The 23,333-nt window shown below is 39.1% G+C and overlaps 1 protein-coding gene across 10 annotated transcripts in view; it reads right to left on the bottom strand.

The window, feature by feature from the left end:
- MED4 (mediator complex subunit 4) overlaps window positions 1-21,102 on the bottom strand; it is a 42,080-nt gene extending 20,978 nt beyond the window's left edge. For 2 of the 10 annotated variants that reach the window (XM_054529042.2, XM_054529038.2), the window contains exons 1-7: window positions 20,904-21,061; window positions 16,307-16,373; window positions 12,247-12,417; window positions 9,360-9,417; window positions 7,629-7,715; window positions 5,851-5,982; window positions 3,165-3,323 (exon numbers count right to left, since the gene is read on the bottom strand). In XM_054529042.2, the coding sequence (XP_054385017.1) occupies window positions 3,165-3,323; window positions 5,851-5,982; window positions 7,629-7,715; window positions 9,360-9,417; window positions 12,247-12,417; window positions 16,307-16,373; window positions 20,904-21,028 (799 nt within the window). In that variant the 5' untranslated portion in view covers window positions 21,029-21,061. Of the gene's footprint in view, window positions 1-2,588; window positions 3,324-5,850; window positions 5,983-7,628; window positions 7,716-9,359; window positions 9,418-12,246; window positions 12,418-16,306; window positions 16,374-19,503 lie in introns of those variants that run through there. The other 8 variants (XM_054529037.2, XM_054529036.2, XM_054529040.1 and 5 more) reach the window with 8 other exon arrangements.
- Window positions 21,103-23,333: the final 2,231 nt, after the last annotated feature.

Genomic DNA, 23,333 nt, shown 5'->3' on the forward strand with positions numbered 1-23,333 from the left:
TGACATCCCCAGAGTTAAAAGTTATACTTATCAGTAGGAAAAAATAAACAGCCTACAGATTTCCTTAAAGGGGACACTGGAGAATCAAATACAAGATAGTAACTTGCTATGAACAAATTTAGAAATCTGCCTACAGAAGTGTGGCTTTGCAAATGTTTTTCTTCCTCTACCCTTTGTTTTTAGCCCCAAGGTGTTTCCCTTTACCACTTAAAAATAACTGCTGATGCAGCTGAGGGATGGATTTGTCCACTCGCAACCTCAGAATACATAATTCTTAGGCAGATCTCACTCTAGCTTCCCAAAGCGACAACTGCACAAAGTTACACCAAGATCAAAAACTGGTACTTCTGAGCCCAGCATGGTGGCCTGTAATCCCAGAACTTTGAGAGGCTGAGGAAAGAGGATTGCCTGAGGCCATGAGTTCATGAACAGCTTGGGCATCAAAGTAAGACCTCATCTCTGGAAAAACAAACAAACAAAACAGGCACTTTTGGGCTAGATTTGTCCCACAGTTTATACAATCTAATTTTAAATGCCTGGGCATACACTCTAGTTTTGGCCAAAATTTCTACCACTCCCTGTTAAGTAGTATCTAGCCAACTCCTTACATTTGTGTGAGTGGCCTCGTCTCTGAAGATAAATTTGAGTTTATGACCTTTTATAGACAAATCATTTCCAGATGCAGTTATTTTAAGGGCATCTACTGGGACACACACAAAAACCTTTAAAAAAATTTTTCAGGCCGGGTGCGGTGGCTCACACCTGTAATCCCAACACTTTGGGAGGCTGAGGAGGGTGGATCACAAGGTCAGGAAATCAAGACCATCCTGGCTAACATGGTGAAACCCCATCTCTACTAAAAATACAAAAAAATTAGCCAGGCATGGTGGTGGGCACCTGTAGTCCCAGCTACTCAGGAGGCTAAGGCAGGAGAATGGTGTGAACCCAGGAGATGGAGCTTGCAGTGAGCTAAGATAGGGCCACTGCACTCCAGGCTGGGTGACAGAGCGAGACTCCGTCTCAAAAAAAAAAAATTTTTCAGAAATATATAGACTTATGATATTGACTTAGTACTTTATATAAAGTCTCATTCTTTCTGTAAAACTGACAGAATGTATATTTGTGTAATTTTCAGGGGAAAAGTTTGGATTATTTCTGATAGGCTGGATAATGACCCCCTTTCCCCAAAGATGTCTAAATCCCAATCTACAGAACCTATGAATGTTGTTTTGTTACATGGCAAGGAAGAATTAAGGTTGCAAACAGAATAAAGGTTGCTAATCATCTCACTTTAAAGAAGAAGATTATTCTGGGTTATCCAGTGGGCTCAGAATGATCACACGATCCTTTAAATATGGGAGAGGTAGGCAGAAGAGGATCACAGTAATGCAGAATGAGAAACACTCACCAACCAGGGGCCTGGAGCAGGAGCAAGAGCGGCCTGTAAAACCTGGAAGACGCAGGGGACAGATTCTCCCCTATGGCCTCCAGGAAGGAATGCAGTCCTGCTCACACCTTGATTTTAGGTGAGACCCACTTCGCATTTGTGATGTACAAAACTAAGATAAATTTGTGTTGTTTTGAGCCAAGTTTGTGGTAATTTGTTATGGCAGCAACTGAAAACTAATAACGGTATTAAAGAATTTGAAAAACACAATCCTTTTGAATCTACCCTAAAGATTTGGTGATAAAAACAGGTAGTTACATTATGGCACATACCACAATAAAATTTTAGCCATTAAAGTAAATCTTTCAAGAATGTATCCACATGGATCAATATTCCTAGTATACGGACAAGGCAATGTTAAAATTAGATATTGTGTTAGTCCATTCATAAAAATAACCCTGGAGGGAAAGACATTCAAACATTGTATGTCCTTAATTCCAGATGGTGAAAATATAAGATTAATCTCCTATTTTCCAATTTTTCTAGAGATCAAAAATAATCAAAAGGAAAAAATGATGGAAAAATGGAATTCTCAGTTCATTTGAATAATATAGATTAGCAATTAAAAAATACAGCAGTATCTCAGGAAATAAACATTATTCTCATTTTACAAAAAAGAGTGTATGTGAACTTTAAAAAAATCTACACTACAATATGAATTGATATTATCTCTGGGTAGAATGCTAACAATTTTATTTTCTCCTTTACTGTATTCACTAAATGTTTCACATTAAATGTTGTATTACCTTTGAAATCAGAAGATACATTGTCTAAAACTGATACATCAAGAAATAGTTGTATAAGCATATTACCTAAACACAGAGGTTACCACCAGAAATTAAAAGTGGTTAAAAATGACTCCTGGGGAACTGTAAGAAGAGGAAGGTGAAGGGAAGAAATGGTTGCTTTCCATTCTAAATCTTTTCACACAATCTATTCTTAAAATCAGACAAGGCTGTGGTAAATTTTTTCAATTATTAAAAAAAATTATTTCTTCTAGTAGGAACGAGGGCCTTTGAGAAACCTATTAGTTGTAATAGGTTTCAATTCAGTTAGTCACTCAAGTATTATAAAATGCAACTGGATTTACAGAAATAATTTCCTACCTACACTGACAGTATATTTAAACTAAAAAAAAGCATACAATGTACAAACAAATTTATTTACAAAAATTACAATAATTACAAACTGTACAAATTGAGAGACAATTTCCCATTCCTCCAACAGAAGCCAAGAGCCTTTACTGTCAAATGGGAATTTTTGTTACTTTTAAATGACACACAAAAAGAAATATGATGCCTATTCAGTCATCCACTGCCAGTTTAAAAATGCTTTTCTAAATAATTCCAAGAAGCCTATTAGTGATATGTATATGGATAATTTCCCTCAACTCTATTTCTAGAATGGCTATGTACAAATCCAGCAAAACTGGAACAGAACAGGGTAAGAGAGCACATAGCAACTGCTTTTTCAACAGTAAATTTTGACTATTCCCCTAATTATCTAACTAGTGGCTTAAAACTAAAACTATAATCTTTGGCTTTAAAAAGAAAGTTCATTTTGACTTTTAATGACTGCACAATTCTACCAAAGCCAGTGTTTACCTGATTATTTTTTGTCACCTGTAGTTTACATTTCCCTGCTACTGTTAAAGAAACAGAATTCTACAGTATTCAATTCTGTATATTGTCTTTTACGGTTTTTCAATCAGACTCACTACTACTGCTTGAGGAGTCCGTTGACATAATCTCTACATCATCTTCATTTTCTTTATTATGCCCAGGAGGTTCCAACAAAAAGTCACTACTATGATTTGGTGGTAACATATTCATCGACATGTCATTTGACTGCCATGGATACTGTGGAGCAAGGACATCTGGAGAAAAAAAGAAGCACAGATAAGAACAGCTCTATTTGTAATTAATCTAGTTCTGACTTTTCCCTTTATGCAACAATTTGAAGTATTTTTTAAATTTTACTTTTTTCTCTTCTTTTTTTGAGACAGGGTCTCATTCTGTCACCCAGGCTCGAGTGCAGTGGCACGAACACATCACTGCAGGCCTGACCTAGGCTCAAGCAATCCTCCTGCCTCAGCCTCCTGAGTAACTGGGTTACAGGTATGCGCCACCATGCTTGAGTACTTTTTAAAGTTTTTGTAGAGATGAGGTCTCACTATGTTAACCAGGCTGGTCTCCAACTCCTAGGCTCAAGCTATCCTGCTACCTCAACCTCTCAAAGTGTTGGGATTACAGGCATAAGCTATTGTGCCAACTTTTTTAAGACTAGGAAAAAAATACACACTTGGCCAAATTAATAAAAATCAAATTTATCAAGGAAAAGTGTGATATTTTAGCAACTCGGGACTTTGTTTTTAAAATCATACTACTCTGTAAGAAACTATTTAGTCAGTTGACATAATTTTTCTTTTGTAAGACATTTGTAATTACAAATTTTTCCTATATCTATGTATCTATTATATGCATATATAATACATACTTATGTATACTAGGTTATGTAGATTATTCTACATATTATAAACAATAGGTACTTTAGTATTATAATAGATTTGAATGATTTCTTGATAGAGGAACTGCTATTGTAAATGACTCTCATCAAAGAGAGGTTGATTAGCAATGTATGCATATGAAATACCTTACAAAAAAGTGCCCAAGTCACATTTAAAGTCTGTATTTCTGAAGCAAAGGACAGAGCACATAAACAGGTACAGTTCAAGACTCAAAGAAGAAGGCAGATTTTTAAAGGGTCAAAAGAAAGAGTGATAGTATTAACTAGAAAGGTATGCCAGTTAGCTTCAAATCTACCCTTCTCTCTGGCCCATGAAACCATTTCTCCTTTGCCAGCTGCCACAATTAAGTTTTGTCAGTAGAGGGTACAGGTGGGACTCCACTGGCAAACAAGTTTCACTTCCTGGATCAGGTGGTTTTGTCTCCTTTACTGCTGTGATGCCTGGCTGGTGTGCAGGACATTAAGTGGTGTTCACCACAGCAACTTTCAGTGGCGCCTCTAAAGGTGGTTTCCTAGCAGGTTTCACCACAATCCCAAAGGGCAGCTTCCCAGCAAGTCTCCCTGGAACCCCAGTGGGTAATTTCCTGCTTGCCAGCTCTGGCCTCTGACGCCTCATCTAACTTCTCTGCCATGGAGTGGGCCACAATTACACTACACCCTCTTCAATGACAGCACCATGATATGAGAGCATCGGCCTTGGGATGGGGCTGGGGAAGACTGTTTTTAGGTCTGTCCCTTCCTTGGTCCAAAATATGGCAGTGACTCCCCATATCTGTTTTTCCTGTACTTTTAAAACATGAGAAATATGACGTGATATCCAAGGATATCACAGTTGAGTTCCCCCGACTGTACTTTAGGTAGCTAACAAAAATGATGCATACAAAGCATTATTAATGCCACAGGGAGAGCCTTATGATGTAACATTAAGCAAAAAATGTATAGGGGAAAAAAGGAAACAGGCTAAAATATTTAAAGTGACTGCCTCAGAAAGGGTATTTTTTTTCCTTTTTTAAATGCCTTTGTTTACTTCCCAAATGTTCTACCATATCAAAACAAAAGTCACCTACAAACTATAAAATATGAGGAATAATATAAAATAAATATATATAAAAACAGCACAAACCTATGAAAAATGAGGAAAACTGAAGCTCAGAATGAATTGGGTCTCACAGAAATACTATTTTATAAAGTTATAAAAGTTTATAAAAAGCTATTGTTATTCATTTTGTTAACTTGGGGGTTGTTCAGGAGTATGTTCACTTTATTCCATAAACTATCTTACTCTATTTACACAGCATGTTTCACAATTATAAAAAAGCTATGTTTAGAGCAATAATTTAAAAAGAGAGGCCAAATGCCTGAGGAAGACAGTGTAATATTTACAAATAAGAGAAAGGCAGCTTGTTCTAATTTCATACCTCCCTCAAGGAGAATCTTTAGAGAGCTGAATAAACCAGCAAAGAATCTAGCTATTACAATGAACTGGGTCTGAGAGCCAGGCACACTGGCTCACACCTGTAATTCCAGTACTTTGGGAGGCTGAGGCAGGTGATTGCTTGGGGTCAGGAGTTCAAGACCAGCCTGGCCAACAGGGTGAAACCCCCTATCCACTAAAAATACAAAAATTAGCCAGGCCTGGTGGCACACGCCTGTAATCCCAGCTACTCGGGAGGCTGAGGCACAAGAATCACTTGAACCCAGGAGCTGAGATTGTGCCAACGCGCTCCAGCCTGGGCAACACAACAAGACTGTCTCAAATTTACAACAAAAAAAAATTGTGTCGCGAATCTCAAATGTGCTTTACCACCAGATATTCCAACCTTGTCATCTCTGGAAAACCCTGATCTGTTTGAAAACACTCTTCGGCTTAACATTACCTGGCAATCTTCCCGCTGCAAGTGCATCTCCTGGTAAATGGCCATTCACGCCATTAGTGGAAGGATTGTTCATCTGACCCAGTAACCCACTTCTCATCTCCAAATCAGTTGGGTAGGGTCTCCGGGGGTCCCCTACAACAATAAAGACTGCATTTAATTCAATCATATTTTAAAAAATAAGTGTTAATATGTTCTTTGACATACTCATTTTCCTTGGTTCATGCTGAAAAGTTCAGGCTACATTTTCAATTTTGAAATATAAAAGTCATCTGGCCGGGTGTGGTGGCTCACGCCTGTAATCCCAGCACTTTGGGAGGCCGAGGTGGGCGGATCACCTGAAGTCAGGAGTTTAAGACCAGCCTGGCCAACATGGTGAAACGCCATCTCTATTAAAAATAAGAAAATTAGTCAGGTGTGGTGGCACGCACCTATAATCCCAGCTACTCGGGAGGCTGAGGCAGGAGAATCGCTTGAACCCAGGAGGCAGAGGTCGCAGTGAGCTGAGATCGCGCCACTGCACTCCAGCCTGGGCCACAGAGCAAGACCCTGTCTCAAAAAAAAAAAAAGAAAGAGAAAGAAATATAAGTCACTTTATAAACCGCTATTAATAGCATATTACTTTTTAAAATACACGCATTTTAATTTCTTTTCTGAATCTTCCCAAGAATATACTATTTTCTATACCTTAAAAAAACGAGATGTCTTTTTTTGTAGACATTCCAGATGACAACTTAAGAAAATTATAATAATCTCAATTATTCAAACTTAACTGTATTTTCTAGCAAGAAAATGACAATGATTATGCTGCAAGGGAGAAAAAAATCATGACACTTATAAGACAGAAAGGACTGGAATGTTTAATAGAAGGACTGCCTCAATTTAAAATCTTTTTTTTAAAATTTTTCATCTTCTTGTTTTACTTTTTTTTTCCCTCATGCCACCTTGTCTAAGATAAAACCTTTTTCTAAACCAACCTCTTTGATCTTGTAATTCAGAAACTAATTCGTGTAAGTGGCGAAATAGCAGGAGTAATGTCCATCCCAAACATGAAAGCACACTAAATAGCAGTACGTGGTTGACAAAAACATGACCAGATTTGGATTGACTTTTTGGGCACATCTCACCAACTGCAGATTACTCATCCCCAAAATTATAGTCACCCTTAGTGCTTTCAGCATGGTAACACAGCACCTTCAGAAGTTACCGAAGTGGAGATAACTACTACTATTTCCCCTTCCTCCAGTAAGGCTGCTACCTTACGTCTCCTGTTTTATGTTTCATCCACTGTCAATATAGTTGCAGCTTGATCCTCTCTTTTGCTGTCTAATTATCCCAGCTCTTTCCAAGCCTGTGTGTTCACTGTTGGGTGCACAGCGCTTTGTCTTTAGCATCTAAGAGAATCGGAATTGTCTTTCTCAGGCTGGAACCTTTGTGGAAATCCTAATGGCTCTAAAGAGTTTGCTCCTGGCCAGCCCTGATATAATGGTATATAAATCCAAAGCTTTAGAAGCATCACATTATTATCTTGTACTTTAAAAATTATCAATTTATTATTTCAAAAGACGAAAGAAACAGTCCCTAGCAACAATGGCTTCATAGAAAACCAAATTTATAAAACCCATGGCCTATATCATTACTTATAAACCATTAAAGATGTGAAAATATGTGGCAGAGGTTTCTAAGGATAAATACATTTTAAATTAAATCTATGTCTGTACATAGTCACCCAAGAATCTTCAAAACCACATACATCTAGTATAAGAGACGAGTATGTTTACCTGGAACCCAGGTCAGTGGAGCACATACAGCATTACTTGCACTGATCCTATGGGCATACTTAATTATTTCTTCAGAGGAGATAGCACCTGAAAGAGTTTTAAGAGGACAGTATAACCTGTAGTCTAACAAACATACAAGTTTAGAAATGTTATCTATCAGTTACACATCGTATTTAATTTTAAATTATCTGAAAATAAAATAATCTCAGTCACCCGCCTTCCTTAACAATACCTACATATTTAGTATAAACTTAAATCTCCAAAAACAGGACACTAATCCAGAAAAATTAGCTGACATAAACAAATTTCGGAGATTAGCACGACAGCACTCAATAATCTCAATTATTAACTACCGTTAAATACCATTACTCTTCTGAAAGCAATAGTGAGCACAAATAAAATAGAGAAAACAGTGTTTCATTTCTCAAAGACATCCAAGCTACGAAATCAGAGCAGACAGTTCACACCACTCTGTTTGATCAATATGCCCTAAGGCTCTTAAATAGACCTAAATAGAAAGATGTCTACAATGTATTCATTAGGTAAAAAAAAAAAAACTAAACTGCTAAATAATATGTACAGTATGACCTGACTGTTCAAAATGTATGTACATATGTGTATTTGTATTTTTATTACATACATACTCACAGATCTGGAAAAAAAAATCTAGGACTTATACCAAACATTAATAGTTACCTCTGAGAAGTGAGAACCACACACTTCATTTTACAAACTTTAGATAGTTTCAATGTAACAAAGTGTATGTGTGTACAATTTTTGAAGATTAAAAACAGAATCAAACAACGGTCTAGAAGTCAATAGCCAGCCTCAGTCATCTCTCCTAGAGATTTGTTTCTTGCTACAGAAGCCTAACCTGACTCTCAAAAGAATATTAGCTATTTGGCTGGGTGCAGTGGCTCATGCCTGTAATCCCAGCACTTTGGGAGGCCGAGGTGGGCGGATCACGAGGTCAGGAGATCGAGACCATCCTGGCTAACACAGTGAAACCCCATCTCTACTAAAAATACAAAAAATTAGCCGGGTGTGGTGGCAGGTGCCTGTAGTCCCAGCTACTCGGGAGGCTGAGGCAGGAGAATGGCATGAACCCGGGAGGCGGAGCTTGCAGTGCGCCGAGATCGTGCCACTGCACTCCAGCCTGGGCGACAGAGCGAGACTCCGTCTCAAAAAAAAAAAAAAAAAAGGAATATTAGCTATTTAACGGAAGCCTTTGAAAAAGGGACAGCAGGGCAGGAAGGCATGTGGGCCTCTGCACCACCAAATGTGCTTATATGCCAAGGCTATAACTGGCTCTGACTTCATGTACGTCTGGCTCTGACTTCATGATGTTTCAGTCCCAGCTCAGTCGTCCAATGGATGTCTTTTCACTCACTCTGTCCTAGCCTTCAAGATTTGGTATAAATCCCACTTCTAACCCATACTTCTCTTTCCCTCTCCCACCAATTTTATAAACTCACTGTTTTTACTGCACATTTGGGCACACAGCCATAAACTGTCTTGTATTAATTGCTTTTTCTAATCTGAAAAAGGATGTGATACTTCTACCTCCCTCACAACACCCAGCACAATGCTAGAACACAACACACTTTACAATAAAAATTCATTGAATCTTTTCAACAGCAGCAAATGATTATCAGTAATATCCTCTTGTATTGGTTTCTTGAAACCAGAACCTTAACTTTTCAGGTCATTCAGTCTTCCCATGATACTAACCTTTTCTTGCTTTTTCTATTGACTTGAGTTTCTCCTTTGCTTGGTAAACAGCTGTTGCCTAATTTAAACAACATTAAAAAAATGTGGTTTATTCTTCAACTATATCAAACTTAGTTTTTGGCTTAATTCACATGATCCTTTATCCTACAAGAACAATCTTCGAAACTTGGAAATCCCAACAATTTATTTGTAATGTTCTGAAATACCACTTGACATTATTTATTTCAGTCATATTTAATGAAAGAAATATTATATTTATGAACTAGTCTCCCATTCACAAATTAGTTGTAGAAACAAAACATAAATTGGATTGTCTTTTTCTTCACGTCTTCTATCATAAACATGCAGAAGACATCCAGACTATGGACGACCCCAAAAGCATCCTATTCTTGCAACTAGTTCAAGAATAAAATACCTTTTTTTCCCCTAGTTTGGAAGATACAACCTTGAATTCATATTCTTATTCGTTTATATATCACCTCAATGTTTAATGACTTTATCACAAAAACACTCCCTCCAAGCCTCCAGGTACACTAAAGGACAAAATGAAGTTAACCTAGTATATGCATATCTTCGACTATGACACAGTGGTTAAGAGTATGGAGTCAGGCCAGGCACAATGGCTCACACCTGTAATCCCAGCATTTTGGGAGGCCAAGGCAGGCAGATCATTTGAGATCAGGAGTCTGAGACCAGCCTGACCAACATGGTAAAAACCCATCTCTACTAAAAATACAAAAAAATTTATATGGGCGTGGTGACACATGCCTGTAATCTCAGCTACTTGGGAGGCTGAGGCAGGAGAATCGCTTAAACCCAGGAGGCAGAGGTTGCAGTGAGCCAAGACTGTGCCACTGCACTCTGGCCTGGGCAATAGAGCAAGACACTTGTCTCCAAAAAAAAAAAAAAAAAGAGTATGGAGTCAGAGAGATCAAGGTTTAAATTCAATCTACTTTTTAGCCTCCATGGGCAAGTTAGTTATTAAAGTATTGGTTTCTTCCTCTAAATGATGACACTGACTTGATATAAACTATTATGAAGATGGAAGTAATGCATATACAATGCAAGGCACAGGGCCTGGTGCCTAAGCACTCAATCAATGTTAGTTACTACTATTTAAGTCATGAAATTCAGTTTTATGGTCCTGTGTTCACTGTCTTTAATTATTTATAACACAAAGTGGAAAAATCAAACAAAGTGGATACAATTATATGAAAAATGCTTAAGTTTCAATGAACAGTAATTGAAAGTCTGTTAGTATCCTGCTAACTACAATAAGCTAAAAAATGAATACACCTGAGACTCAAAGGAAATAGACCAAACTATGAATAGTGGCATTCTTTCCGCAGCTGAACTAAAGACAATTTTTTCCCTCTTCTTTCCATTTTTCTGTATTTTCTGAATTTTGTTTGATAAGCAAGTATTACATACATAAGGATTTATATATATATATTTACAGATTTTAATATATATATAGCACATATAAATAATATATTTTGAGACAGAGTCTCCCTCTGTCACCCAGGCTGGAGTGCAGTGGCGTGATCCCAGTTCATTGCAACCTCTGCCTCCCGGGTTCAAGAGATTCTCCTGCCTCAGCCTCCCAAGTACCTGAGATTACAGGCGTGAACCACCATGCCCAGCTAAATTTTTTTGTATTTTTAGTAGAGATGGATTTCACCATGTTGACTAGACTAGTCTTGTACTCCTGACCTCAGGTGATCTGCCCACTTTGGCCTCCCAAAGTGCTGGGATTACAAGTGTGAGCCACCATGCCCAGCTAATTTTTTTTTTTTTTTTTTGAGAGTCTTGCACTGTTGCCTGGGCTGGAATGCAATGGCGTGATCTCAGTTCACTGCAACCTATGCTTCCCAGGTTCACGCGATTCTCCCGCCTCAGTCTCCTGAGTAGCTGGGATTACAGGCACACACCACCACACCTGGCTAATTTTTTGTATTTGTAATAGAGACAGGGTTTCACTATGTTGGCCAGACTGGTCTCGAACTGAGACTGGTCTCGATCACAGACTGACCTCGTGATCCACCTCCATTGGCCTCCCAAAGCGCCGGGATTACAGGCGTGAGCCACCACGCCCGGCCTGATTTTAATATATTTTTAAAAACTATTTACTAGTGAGTTGTTTCCTTAATAGGAGTGATTAATTTACCCTGAACTGCCCAGGCTTCTAGTTACTGGAGCTCATTTTAATACATTTGTTAAGACATTAATCAGTGGTAAGGATGCCAGCAACGTCTCGTCGACATGAGAATCAAGCTCAGCTATTTCTGCAATACTATCATGTTGTATTAGTTAGTATTTAGTGAAGTAACCGGGCAAATACTAGCAAATAAATTGCCTCTTTGAAATAGTAGCCAAGAACAGCAAAGGGAAAACTAGGATCCTTGATATATGTCCAAATCCTACCTAGATGAGGATGAATGACTAAATTAATGTAAATTTTAATCAATTTATAAAATGTGTATATATTTTTACTGATTTCAAAATATATAAAAAATGAAGAATTTCCCTGATTTTTATGCTAAGGATCAGAGACCAAAAAAATAAGAGAGATTTAGACTACTGATAATTAAAATTTATATCAGACCAGGATAAAAGTAAGACTTTCCATTTCTATAATTCAATACTGTAAAATCTTTAAGCAATGAAAATGTGGCTCACAAGTAATGCAGACTATTTGAAAACAGTAAGTAAAAAAGAGAATGACAATAGCCTTTCATTTAACCACTGGCAATGGTGAGTGACGAGATATCACCTTTAGACTTGGAAAGTCCAGTTTTCTGCTCTTCAAAATATTGATAACAGATTTTTCAGAAACAGATTAAACCACATCCTTTTTAACCTTAAGAACCAACCTCTGTCAACTTACCAGTATTTGTTCTGCTTCCTTTAGCTGTTTTTGTAGCTGCTGAATATCACTGTCTCTCTTCTCTACTTCTTTTTCTAAAACTTGCATTTCATGATGAATTTTTCCCTGATTAAGTGCCAATTTCATTAGTTCTTGAAATTCCCCATCTCGGTGAATTAACAACTCCAGGACCTGTTAGATAACAGTCAATTAAATCAGACAACAGACTACTGAAAGGCTGCATTCCAATGAAACAAAGAATCCATAACTGAATTGGCTACGCTATAAATTTCAACACCTTCAAAATTTTATTCCTAATTCTTGTTAAGAATAAATATAGCCTACCTATGATTATTTTGGGAAACATTAATATCAAACTTTTCTACTTTTTCAGCTATTCTTTCATACAAAACAAAATAAAACTAGCCTTTCAGAACTAGCAATGTGGCAACATGAGCAAGTTTAGTGATTTCCTAGGGAAGACACAATTTTAAAGTTTATCCTTATGGCTGGGCACAGTGACTCATGCCTGTAATCCCAGAACTTTGAGAGGCTGAGGCGGGCGGATCACTTGAGGTCAGGAGTTCGAGACTGGCCTGGCCAACATGATGAAACCCCATCTCTACTAAAAATACAAAAATTAGTTGGGTGTTACTCAGCAGGCTGAGGCAGGAGAATTGCATGAGCCTGGGAGGTGGAGGTTGCAGTGAGCCAAGATCACACCACTGCACTCCAGCCTGGGTGACAGAGTAAGACACTGTCTCAAAAAAAAAAAAAAAAAAAAAAGTTTATCCTTAAAAATACAATATAGGCCAGGCGCGGTGGCTCACGCCTATAATCCTAGCACTTTGGGAGGCCGAGGCAGGCGAATCACCAGAGGTCAAAAGTTCGAGACCAGCCTGACCAATGTGGAGAAACCCCACCTCTACTAAATATACAAAATTAGCTGGGCGTGGTGGTGCATGCCTATAATCCCAGGCACTCGGGAGGCTGAGGAAGGAGAATCGCTTGAACCCGGAGGCAGAGGCTGCGGTGAGCTGAGATCGCGCCACTGCACGCCAGCCGGGGCAACAAGAGCAAAACTCCATCTCAAATATATATATGTATATATATATAATGAAAGTTCTCCCAAAATTTGGTATTTGAGATGATTTTAGGTGGCACCAAGAACTTAAAAAAACTTTTACACTTACACATTTGTGCTAATATATATTAGAAAAAATTGAGACACTGAAACTCTGAGTTTATGCACAGTATTGTTTACGATGAAGATGATCTTAAAAATACAGTGATTTCGGCCAGGCGCAGTGGCTCATGCCTGTAATCCTAGCACTTTGGGAGGCCGAGGTAGGCGGATCACAAGGTCAGGAGTTTGAGAGACCAGCCTGACCAACATGGTGAAACCTCGTCTCTACTAAAAATATAAAAATTAGCCAGGGGTGGTGGCACACGCCTGTAATCCCAGCTACTCAGGAGGCTGAGGCAGAAGAATCGCTTGAACCCGGGAGGCGGAGGTTGCTGTGAACCCAGATCACGCCACTGCACTCCAGCCTGGGTGACAGAGCAAGACTTCGTCTCAGAAAAAAAAAAAAAAAATACAGTGATTTCATAAAACAGTAAACAAACAAGTGGTATGCAGATACGGCAAAAACCATAAAGGCTAAAACACATAAAATAGAAAGTCTGGTTGTTCATATCTCTAGTCCTCCATCTGCTAGCTGTGTGACACAGGGAAAGTTACCAGCCTCTCTGAGCCTGTGTTCTTAATAGGAAAAGGAATATAATATTAATAGTAGCCATTACATGAAGCTACTGTGAGGATTCATGATATAATGCACTTTAAGTACATACAGGAAGAGTTCAGCAAAGGCTAGTTATTACAATCACCACCCCAGTACAGAATTAAGATGCAAGTCTAGTCTAAATATCCTTACTTTACTGTACTAAGTAGAGAATACTACTTCAGAAAGAAAATAGCTATCAAAATTCAGAATCAATTTTAAAACTATTTAAAAAAATTTGTTGAAGACTAAAAAGTACAGGTATGCCTCTTCAAGTTCCTTTTGACATGAAGTTCCTTTCATTTACAGGAATTCTTCTAATACAATAGACAAAAGACTGAGCTACAAACTGCCAAATATTAAGAGTATTTTAAACATCAACAGAAAGCTTCTTCTGTAAAAAGTAAAGTATATTCTATTTATTTGACTTCCAATCCTCATTCCTCCCACATCGTAGGAGAAAGCTAGGTTTCCATTTCTATAAAAGCTGTATTATTAAAGCAAGCAGTACACAGTAGTTCCCTGACAACTTTCAAGAAGTTTACACAGGTTGAATTAATTTGTATACTACCCATGAATAAAAAATATTCTCTTTAGATCTTATTGTTCAGTAGAAAAAAATTATTCAACTAAAGTCAGAAGACCTAGGTTCTGGTTCCACTCACCATTAACCTCTAGCTCATCCGTCCACCCTGGAGCTCAGTCTCACAGGAGGTTGAACGGAACATCGTTAAGATCCTAATTCTAAAATTCTAGATAAAATTATAAATATCCAAATAAAATGGTGGCTAGAAAATTTTCAAATGGGCACATCCCTCTCTAATATTAACAGTTTCAATGAAAATTATATACGAACCCACAGTACTAAGTATAAGATACAATTCACAAATTGCTACTCTTTAAAAAGTACAAGAAAGATCAGTGCTGATTATAGGTCTTAATTATCACCTTCTGAATAATCTGTGTGCCTGGCTCATAGCAAGCATTTAATAAGTGTCTATCAAATAAAGTCAAGCCTTGCATTTTACTTCTTGCATACTTTGTATAAATTCCTATTTAATCTCACGGGTATTAATAGAGTACCTGAGAGACTAGTAGTCTTCTATTAACATATTTATCTCTAGCCTCTTTCTTTTTTGAAAAAAAAAAACAAAACAAAAGCCTTACTAGCCCTAAGGTTAGCTGTTTTTCCTAGCTTGTGGCCTCATCTGGATCCCCTCCTCCCCTTTTGAGGCTCACTGACACTTTTCTATTGAGTCCGTCAGATTTCCCTGCCCTCAAAACATAAGATAGAACTAAGATAATGATGCAGACAAAAGATTTATTACTGTCTCCTCTTCTCCTTTACATCATCTTTAGAAAGGTTAATCCTCTCCATTCATTTTCTCTTAAACATTTTTTTTTGGCCAGCTATGGTGGCTCATGCCTGTAGTCCCAGCACTTTGGTAGGCCAAGGTGGGGAGGATCCCTTGAGGGCAGGAGTTCCAGACAGTTCAAGACTGGCCTGGGCAACACAGTGAGACTATGACTCTACCAAAAAAAAAAAATTTCTTTTAAATTAGCAAGGCATTATAGTGCATGCCTATAGTCCCAGATACCGGTGAGGATAAGTGGGAGCAGTCCAGCAAGGTCTGGCTGCAGTGAACAGTCATCATGCCACTGCACTCTAGCCTGGGATACAGAGCGAGAACCTGTCTCAAAAAAGAAAAAATTAATTGTGCCAAAAACATAATATAAAATTTATCCTCTTACCTCTAAAAAATTTCTGAATCAGGAAGAAAAGTCTGTTCACCCACCATGGAAAATTAGAAAGCACAGAAAAGTGAGCAAATAAAAACTGCCTATACTTTCACACCTATAAGGCAATGTCTAATAAGAGTTGTATGCTCTTTTATTTCCCTGCATGTTCAAGTTGCATTAGGGAACTATACTTACAATACACAGTAAGTTTTTCAGCATTAACTTTTGATTCTAAATATTGTTGTAATCTCCATACAACAAGCCTTTCTTGGTTAATTCAAAGGACAAAAATAAACATGTAAGTGTAACTAGAATTGTAAGAGAAAATAATAAAATACTGCTAAACCCTCAGGCAACTATTCTTCTTAAGCACACTGTTATCTTAAGTAAATGATACAAAGAAAATACCAATTTTAAAGTTTTAATTAATAACTTAAAAGGATCCAATATTCCTGTTCCCACACAAAGTAAATATAAATAGGAAACTTGCAGAAATCAAGTTTTTTTCTTTTAATTAAAAAACAAAGAGAAATTAATTAATTTAAAAAGAAGCCACTTACCTGGTTTTCCTCTCCAGCCTGTAACAACTTTTGGTTTCTTGAAATTGCCAGCATTTCTATAAGTTCCCTAAAAAAAAAAAAAACCAACAACAACAAAAACCCTTTCACAGCATGCTGAACACCCAGGGCTACTCCCTACAGTCCGCTATGACTGTGAACTACAGCTCACCAAGACTCGCTTGTGCCGGTTACCAAACTTATTTATAAAAGTTCTACTTAATACTATCATTATATAAATAGCTATCACCTAAATGCCAATGAAAGACGATTGTGAATAGAAAGAGTTCTTTCTATAAAAACCTAAGCCTAATGCTTGGAAAGACTCGACAGAGGCTTGCAAAGGACAGCTATTAAAGAAAGGATCAGGGAAAAGTCATAAAAACTAAGGGTCTGCCCTAAGACTGCTTGATAAGAGGATAAGTTCTCATTTTGATTTGATCTAGAAATCAAACTACAAATTGCAGACAATGCATTATGAGCGATTTATGCAAGAAAAACTCATACATCAGGGGTCTACAGGCCAAATCCAGCACATCTGCAGTTTTTGTAAATAACATTTTCCTAAGACAGTCTGCCTATTAATATACAAATTGTCTATGGCAGTTTTCCCAATACAGAGGCAGAGTTGAGTTGCTACAGCAGAGACTATATGGCCCATAAACCCAAAAGTATTTATTATCTGGCCTTTGCAGAAAAAGTTTTCTGACTCCTGTCTTACATAACATGATTAGTGAATGAACATATGTTTATATATTTTAAGGTAAAATAAAACAATTAAGGGATGCATGGACCATTTTTTAATGATTCTCCACTTTTTTTAAATTTTTTAAATTAAACATCAACTAAGAGGGACCCTTACACATAATAAAATGATATCCTTTTAGAATGCTCATTTAATAAATATGACAATTTCCCTATATGAAAATTAGTATCTGATGAGGAAAATAAGATTGGGGAAAATGTATAGCAGGTAATGTTTATATATTAGTTTCAAACTTGTTGATAGATGGGACTTTTGAGAAATTATGCAGAAGGGGCAGCTTCACAACTAGCTACCTGACATTGCTCTGATCAGCCTGAGCTGTTGTACTTTCTCACTGGCTACCAGGCTATTTTTACCTTCAAATTTCCACCTTCTTTCCAGCTAGCCTCATATGATTTTTCTGGATCATGTCAACTAGACCCAACCCTTCCCACTGCTACTTCCCCATACCATTATTTATGAATTAATCAATGAATGAAAAAAGTAGATATAAGAATGCAAAGTCTTCATTTATTCACTAATTCATCAAATATTTATTGAGGGCCTATTATGTGCCAGGCACTTTCTAGATACTTGGGGTATCAAAGTGAACAATGGCACTTAAATTCTAATACAAGAGACAAGAAGAACTAAGAGAAGAAATAAAACTAGAGTGATAAGGGTTGGGAAGGAAATAAAGCAATGTTTTATTAGAGACTATTGGGGGAGTGGGCTGGCTACTTCAATAGGGTGGTCAGAGAAGGTCTTCGTAAGGGCACAGCTTTGACATAAGACACGGATTAAATGAGAGAAGTCAGCCAAGATGTCTGGAAGGAAAGAGTGCAGTAGAAGACACAGATAGTTCAGTGCCCCAAAGATGGATCTGAGGAGGTGTAGCCAGCGCCTGGTACAATGGGGAGAGGAAAGCAAAGTGAGGATGTAGCAGCCAGGTGGCTAGGGGTGAGATTACGTAGGGCCTTATAGTTATGGTAAAGATTAGTGTTTCATTCTTTTTTTATTTTTTATTGTTTGAGATGGAGTTTTGCTCTTGTTGCCCAGGCTGGAGCGCAATGGCATGATCTGGGCTCACCGCAACCTCCACCTCCCGGGTTCAAGCGATTCTCCTGCCTCAGCCTCCCTAGCAGCTGGGATTACATGCATGTGCCACCACGCCCGGCTAATTTTGTATTTTTTTTTAGTACAGATGGGGTTTCTCCATGTTGGTCAGGCTGGTCTTGAAATCCCGACCTCAGGTGATCCACCGGCCTCGGCCTCCCAAAGTGCTGGGATTACAGGCATGAGCCACTGCCCCCGACCTAGCGTTTCATTCTAAATGCAATGAGAAGCCACTGGATTATTTTAAACAGGGAAATGGCATGACCTGATTTATACTTTTAAAAACTGCTGAGCGATTTGGTAAATAGACTGTAAGAGGGCCAGAACAGGAAGTAAGTTAGGTGGTTTTTGCAGTGTTTCAGGCAAAAAATGACACTGGTTTTGACTAGGTCATGGCCTCCAGGACTTAGTAATGGTGATAGGAGAAACATGGACAGATTTCAGATATCTTTTGGAGGTAGAGCTAACAGGACTTGCTGATGGATCAACAGCGTATGAAAACAGCATGTTAAGTAAACTTTTTAGCGTACGCCACAAGTGAGACATAGACGGCTGAGAACCTCTGGTCTAAGTAAAAGCTGGTTTCAGGTGGGGCAGGGGTGGTGCTGACTGGAGTGGGGCTATGTTAAGAGATGTGGGATAAGCCTTTCTCTGTTCTTGCAAATCTGGGAGTGTGAGTCCACAGAAGGCTTTACAAGGCTTGCCTTAGGCGCCGGAGTAGAGGGGAGGTAGAAGTCTCTAAGACTTAGTCGTGTTCTGTAACAGTCCAGGACAAAATAGAAACCTCTGTCCTCCCCAACTGTGAAAAAGAGGCCAAAGGAAGCCCCACACTCAAGAGCCCTGTCCTGCTAAAAAGAAGGTGCAATCCCGGCATACTGCATTAGAATCCAGACACAATTCCCCATAGAAATAAAATTTCCATAGGGGTTAGAGCCTACATTATTAGTGGTAATACACTTTTCAGGTAAACGGAATTAACAGGCTGGTGTGGAAAACTCAAGACTCCTATCAACATGGTTCTGTGGAACAATGAGTTTTGAGTTACAAATGGGTTAAGAAAAACGTTTAGCCTACAACCTGTTTTTCAACTTTTTAAGACTATCTCCTTGCATTACATTTTACAAACTAATAAATATCCTGAAAGGCTATATAATCAGGTTAATAAAAAAAAAAATCCTAAGTTATAAATCCACTATTTTTAAAGTTAAGAGGCTAAACCTAAAAATATGTAAGGTACATTCCTGAATTTTCTTCTCATTTTCATAAATGCAAGCTAGACACAAATTACATTCAGAGACTGACAAACTTCACAGATCACAGAATCAGTACACGTAACTACCTCTGAGTGAACACATGAGACTTTTCTGGAAGCCAGTCACACCACCAGAGCAGCTTCATTCTGTGAAGAAGTTCCAATGATCCGCCCGCCTTGGCCTCCCAAAGTGCTCGGATTACAGGCATGAGACACCACACCTGGCCCTAATACAGTTTATTTTAAACAGTGGATCAAACACATAAGCCATTTAATTTCTGGTGTCTAGATGTTTTCGGGTTTTCTTCCATCATTAAATATTGTGCTGACCTGGTAACTTGGTAGCAATACTATGGCAAGGACTAAATTTACACCAAAGAAAAAGTGCTGATTATATCAGGTATACTTTAAAATACAACAGATAAGATTTATTCCAAAGCTGTCAAAGAATGTTGGCTACAGAAAAAGTGACATTCGAGCTGGATTCTGAAGGATATATGAATCATTCACCAAATCGGGGGTAGACTGGGAATGGCACTGAAGATGTGAAAGTCTGACTAAAGAATTTGAACTTTACCTCACTGGACAACGCAAACCTACCAATGAGGTAGGTTTTATATAATTTTTCTGCAGAAAAGTAATATAAGATGCCTTTTAAAACTGGTATCGGCCAATATAAAAGGATAAAGTGCAGAAGCATGAGGCAATTAAAACTGTTTGGGAGGCTACATTTAAGAAGTAGTTATGAACAGCGGGGTAGGAACGAGGGCAAATTTGAGCAACACTAGGAGGTAGAACCAAGGTAATTTACCATCCAAGTCAACGGGAGGGAGTCAAGGAAGGCTTCAACTTGAAAGACTTATCATGAAAGGTGACAGAATATGAAGAATGACATCTAATTTCATCTCCTATCTCTGACACACAACCATCCTAAACAACTTGCAACTCCACCAAGCCAGGCTTTTTGCACTTGCTGTTCCATCTACCTGTGCCGCCTAGTGAGTTTGGCGAGCTCATGCTTCCCAAGCAGCCCTTTCTTCTGAGGGCCTGCCCTGACTACAACCAGGAAAGGTGCCTAGCCCGTGCTCCAGTACCCCGCAGCGCAGCCTTCTAATAAAAACAGGCCCCAAGCCAGTTTACACATCTGTCTCTCTCTCGACAGCTGACATCCAGCCTACCCTTCACTACCAACTCCCCAATGCTTAGCACCCAAGGGGCGTACCATAAATGTTAAGTGGCTGGCCGCGGACGAAGGGGCTCAGACCGCACGAGTTCTTATCATTACTAAAATTCCCTCTAATAGGAAAAACCGTCGCCCAGAGTGCCAGAGGGCTGCGGACTCCACGTTCGTGACCCTCATGTACCCGAAACTCCCGAGCTGGCCCTCCCCGCCGAACCCCGAGAACGAGCACAAACGCAGGGCGGGCCGGCTCCGGGGTCAGTCCCCCGGCCCAGCTCCAGCCCGGCTCTCAGGCTCGCCGCATTACCTAGACAGGACCTCCAAATCCTCAAGCGCAGACAGCAGCCGCTCTCGTGTGCTGTTACCACCCGCCACTCCCAAACCGCCTCCCAGCCGCTCCTTCTCCTTCTCACCACTCGAAGACGCCGCCATTCTCCCCAGAGCCCCGCCACCGGCGCACGCGCAGATCGCGCTGACGCAGGTGCGTGGCGAGAAGGCGGGCTCGGAAGGCGGAAGAGTCACCCTGGAGAGGAACAAGAGACCTGGCGAGAGCCCTCCCTTTGCGCCTGGAGGCGCACTGCGGCAACCGGCGCCATCTGTTGGGCCAGCGAGGGCTGGCCCAACTGGGAGCGACAGTTGAACTGAGAACAGGGTGGGCAATGCAGTTTGATTCTCCCGGGCCTAATGTTTTTTCTTTCTTTCTATTTTTTTTTTTGAGACGAGTCTCGCTCTGTTGCCCAGACTGGAGTGCATCGTCGCTCACTGCAAGCTTCGCCTCCTGGGTTCACGCCATTTTTCCTGCCTCAGCCTCCCGAGTAGCTGGGACTACAGGCGCCCGCCACCACGCCCGGCTAATTTTTTGTATTTTTAGTAGAGACGGGGTTTCACCGTGTTAGCCAGGATGGTCTCGATCTCCTGACCTCGTGATCCGCCCGCCTCAGCCTCCCAAAGTGGTGGAATTACAGGCGTGAGCCACTGCGTGCGGCCCACCTTAACCATTTTTAAGTGGATAGTTCAGTGGCATTAAATACATTCATACTGTTGAGCAACTATCCATCTCCAAAACCTTTTATCTTGTAAAACGAACTCTGTACTCACTAAATGCTAACGCCCTATCCCTCCTTTCTCCCGGCCCTGGCAACCACCATTCTACTTTCCATCTCTGTAAGTTTGGCTACTCTAGGTACCTCATATAAGCAGAATCATACAGTATTTGTCTTTTTGTGTCTGGCTTATGTCACTCAGCATTATGTCCTCCAGGTTCATCCATGATGTAGCATGTGCTGGAATATCTTTCCTTTTTAAGACTAATATTCCGTTGTATGCATATGGCACCTTTTGTTTATCCATTCATCTGACGATGGACAGTTAGGTTGCTTCTACATTTCTATAATCCATCTTTATAGCCATACATCTTCCAACAAAATGTTTTGCTCATTACTCAGGTTAATTATTGAACTGAAGGAATCAATACAGGACATAAGTAGTAGTTAATTAACATAGTTTAAGTCATTGATGTAGCACACATTCCAAACCAGAACTGGTTGTCAAAGGCAAAAATACGTCTTAGCCTACTTTTTCTAGGGATAACAATGTAGTAGGGATCACTCTCTACCAGAAAAAACCAAAGTTACAAGCCTATTGGGAATGAGGATTCCATATTGCTATTATAAAAGGTGGTCTGGGACTGCCTCACTCTGAGGTAGTAGTACCTGTAGTCCTTTCATTTCAGGGTCTCATCCTCTACTCTGTCTTTTTGGAGGTGCTAAACCTGACTCCTGGGCACCCAGAGTTGACAAGTCTTTTAGAAATTCATGTTAAATAAATTCACTCATAGCAACTGCTGCGTAATCTAGAATGCTGATTTACTCACTTACGATGAAAAGTAATAGTGCCAAACATATCTTTTTCCCATAGACAAAACTACACGAGAAGCCATATTATCACAGGATGTTGCTTGTTAAACTTGGATCTGAACAAACAAAGATAGATTAAAAATTAATGACATAATCATGAGGCTTTGTATCTCCACAGTGTAGGGATATTTGTGTTCAAGAGATTGGATTATTTGTGTTCGTAGGTCAGGGTACCTTTTCCTCTAGACAGTGCAAGAGATCCTTGTCACCTTTTGTTTTCTGACCGTTCCCTGCATCTGCAGTTGGCTAACCCTTTTTTGTTCAATGCAGTCAATTCTCAGGCAATGGGTTAAAGTAGATTGAAGCTGTGTTCATTACACTTGCATTCTAAACATGCCTCTCAGTATTCAAGTCAATCATTTCTTATGTTAAGTTTCCAGGGTGCCAAACTTCTGCGGTATGTGTTGGTTTTGTTTACTCAACTCTCACGGGTCATATTGAGCCATGACTCTGGTAGGAGGAGAGAGAACATTATATTAGTGTAAACATAAAAATTCTAGAAGGATTCTAATTAGTTAAAAACGACCAATTACAGTCCTACTTTGCAGACATTGAGGATCAGTGTGTGGAGCGTATATGTGTATTGTGAACTCCTGACCTCCTCAGATTTATTGCAAATTCATATGCATATTAAACAGTTTCTATAGACTGATAAGTAATAGCATCTTTCACAGATATACTGTCTTGCAAATTGTACAAATCCAGGCATGATAAACAAATATGAATTATTTTATATAGTATTACTGAATTCATGGTAATTTGGAGTTAGGTACATATTTTCTCAATCTGTAGATTCAAAAAGGACACTACTTTCTCATGAA

This window comes from Pongo abelii, chromosome 14, assembly GCF_028885655.2.
Source record: "Pongo abelii isolate AG06213 chromosome 14, NHGRI_mPonAbe1-v2.0_pri, whole genome shotgun sequence".
NCBI lineage: Eukaryota > Metazoa > Chordata > Mammalia > Primates > Hominidae > Pongo > Pongo abelii.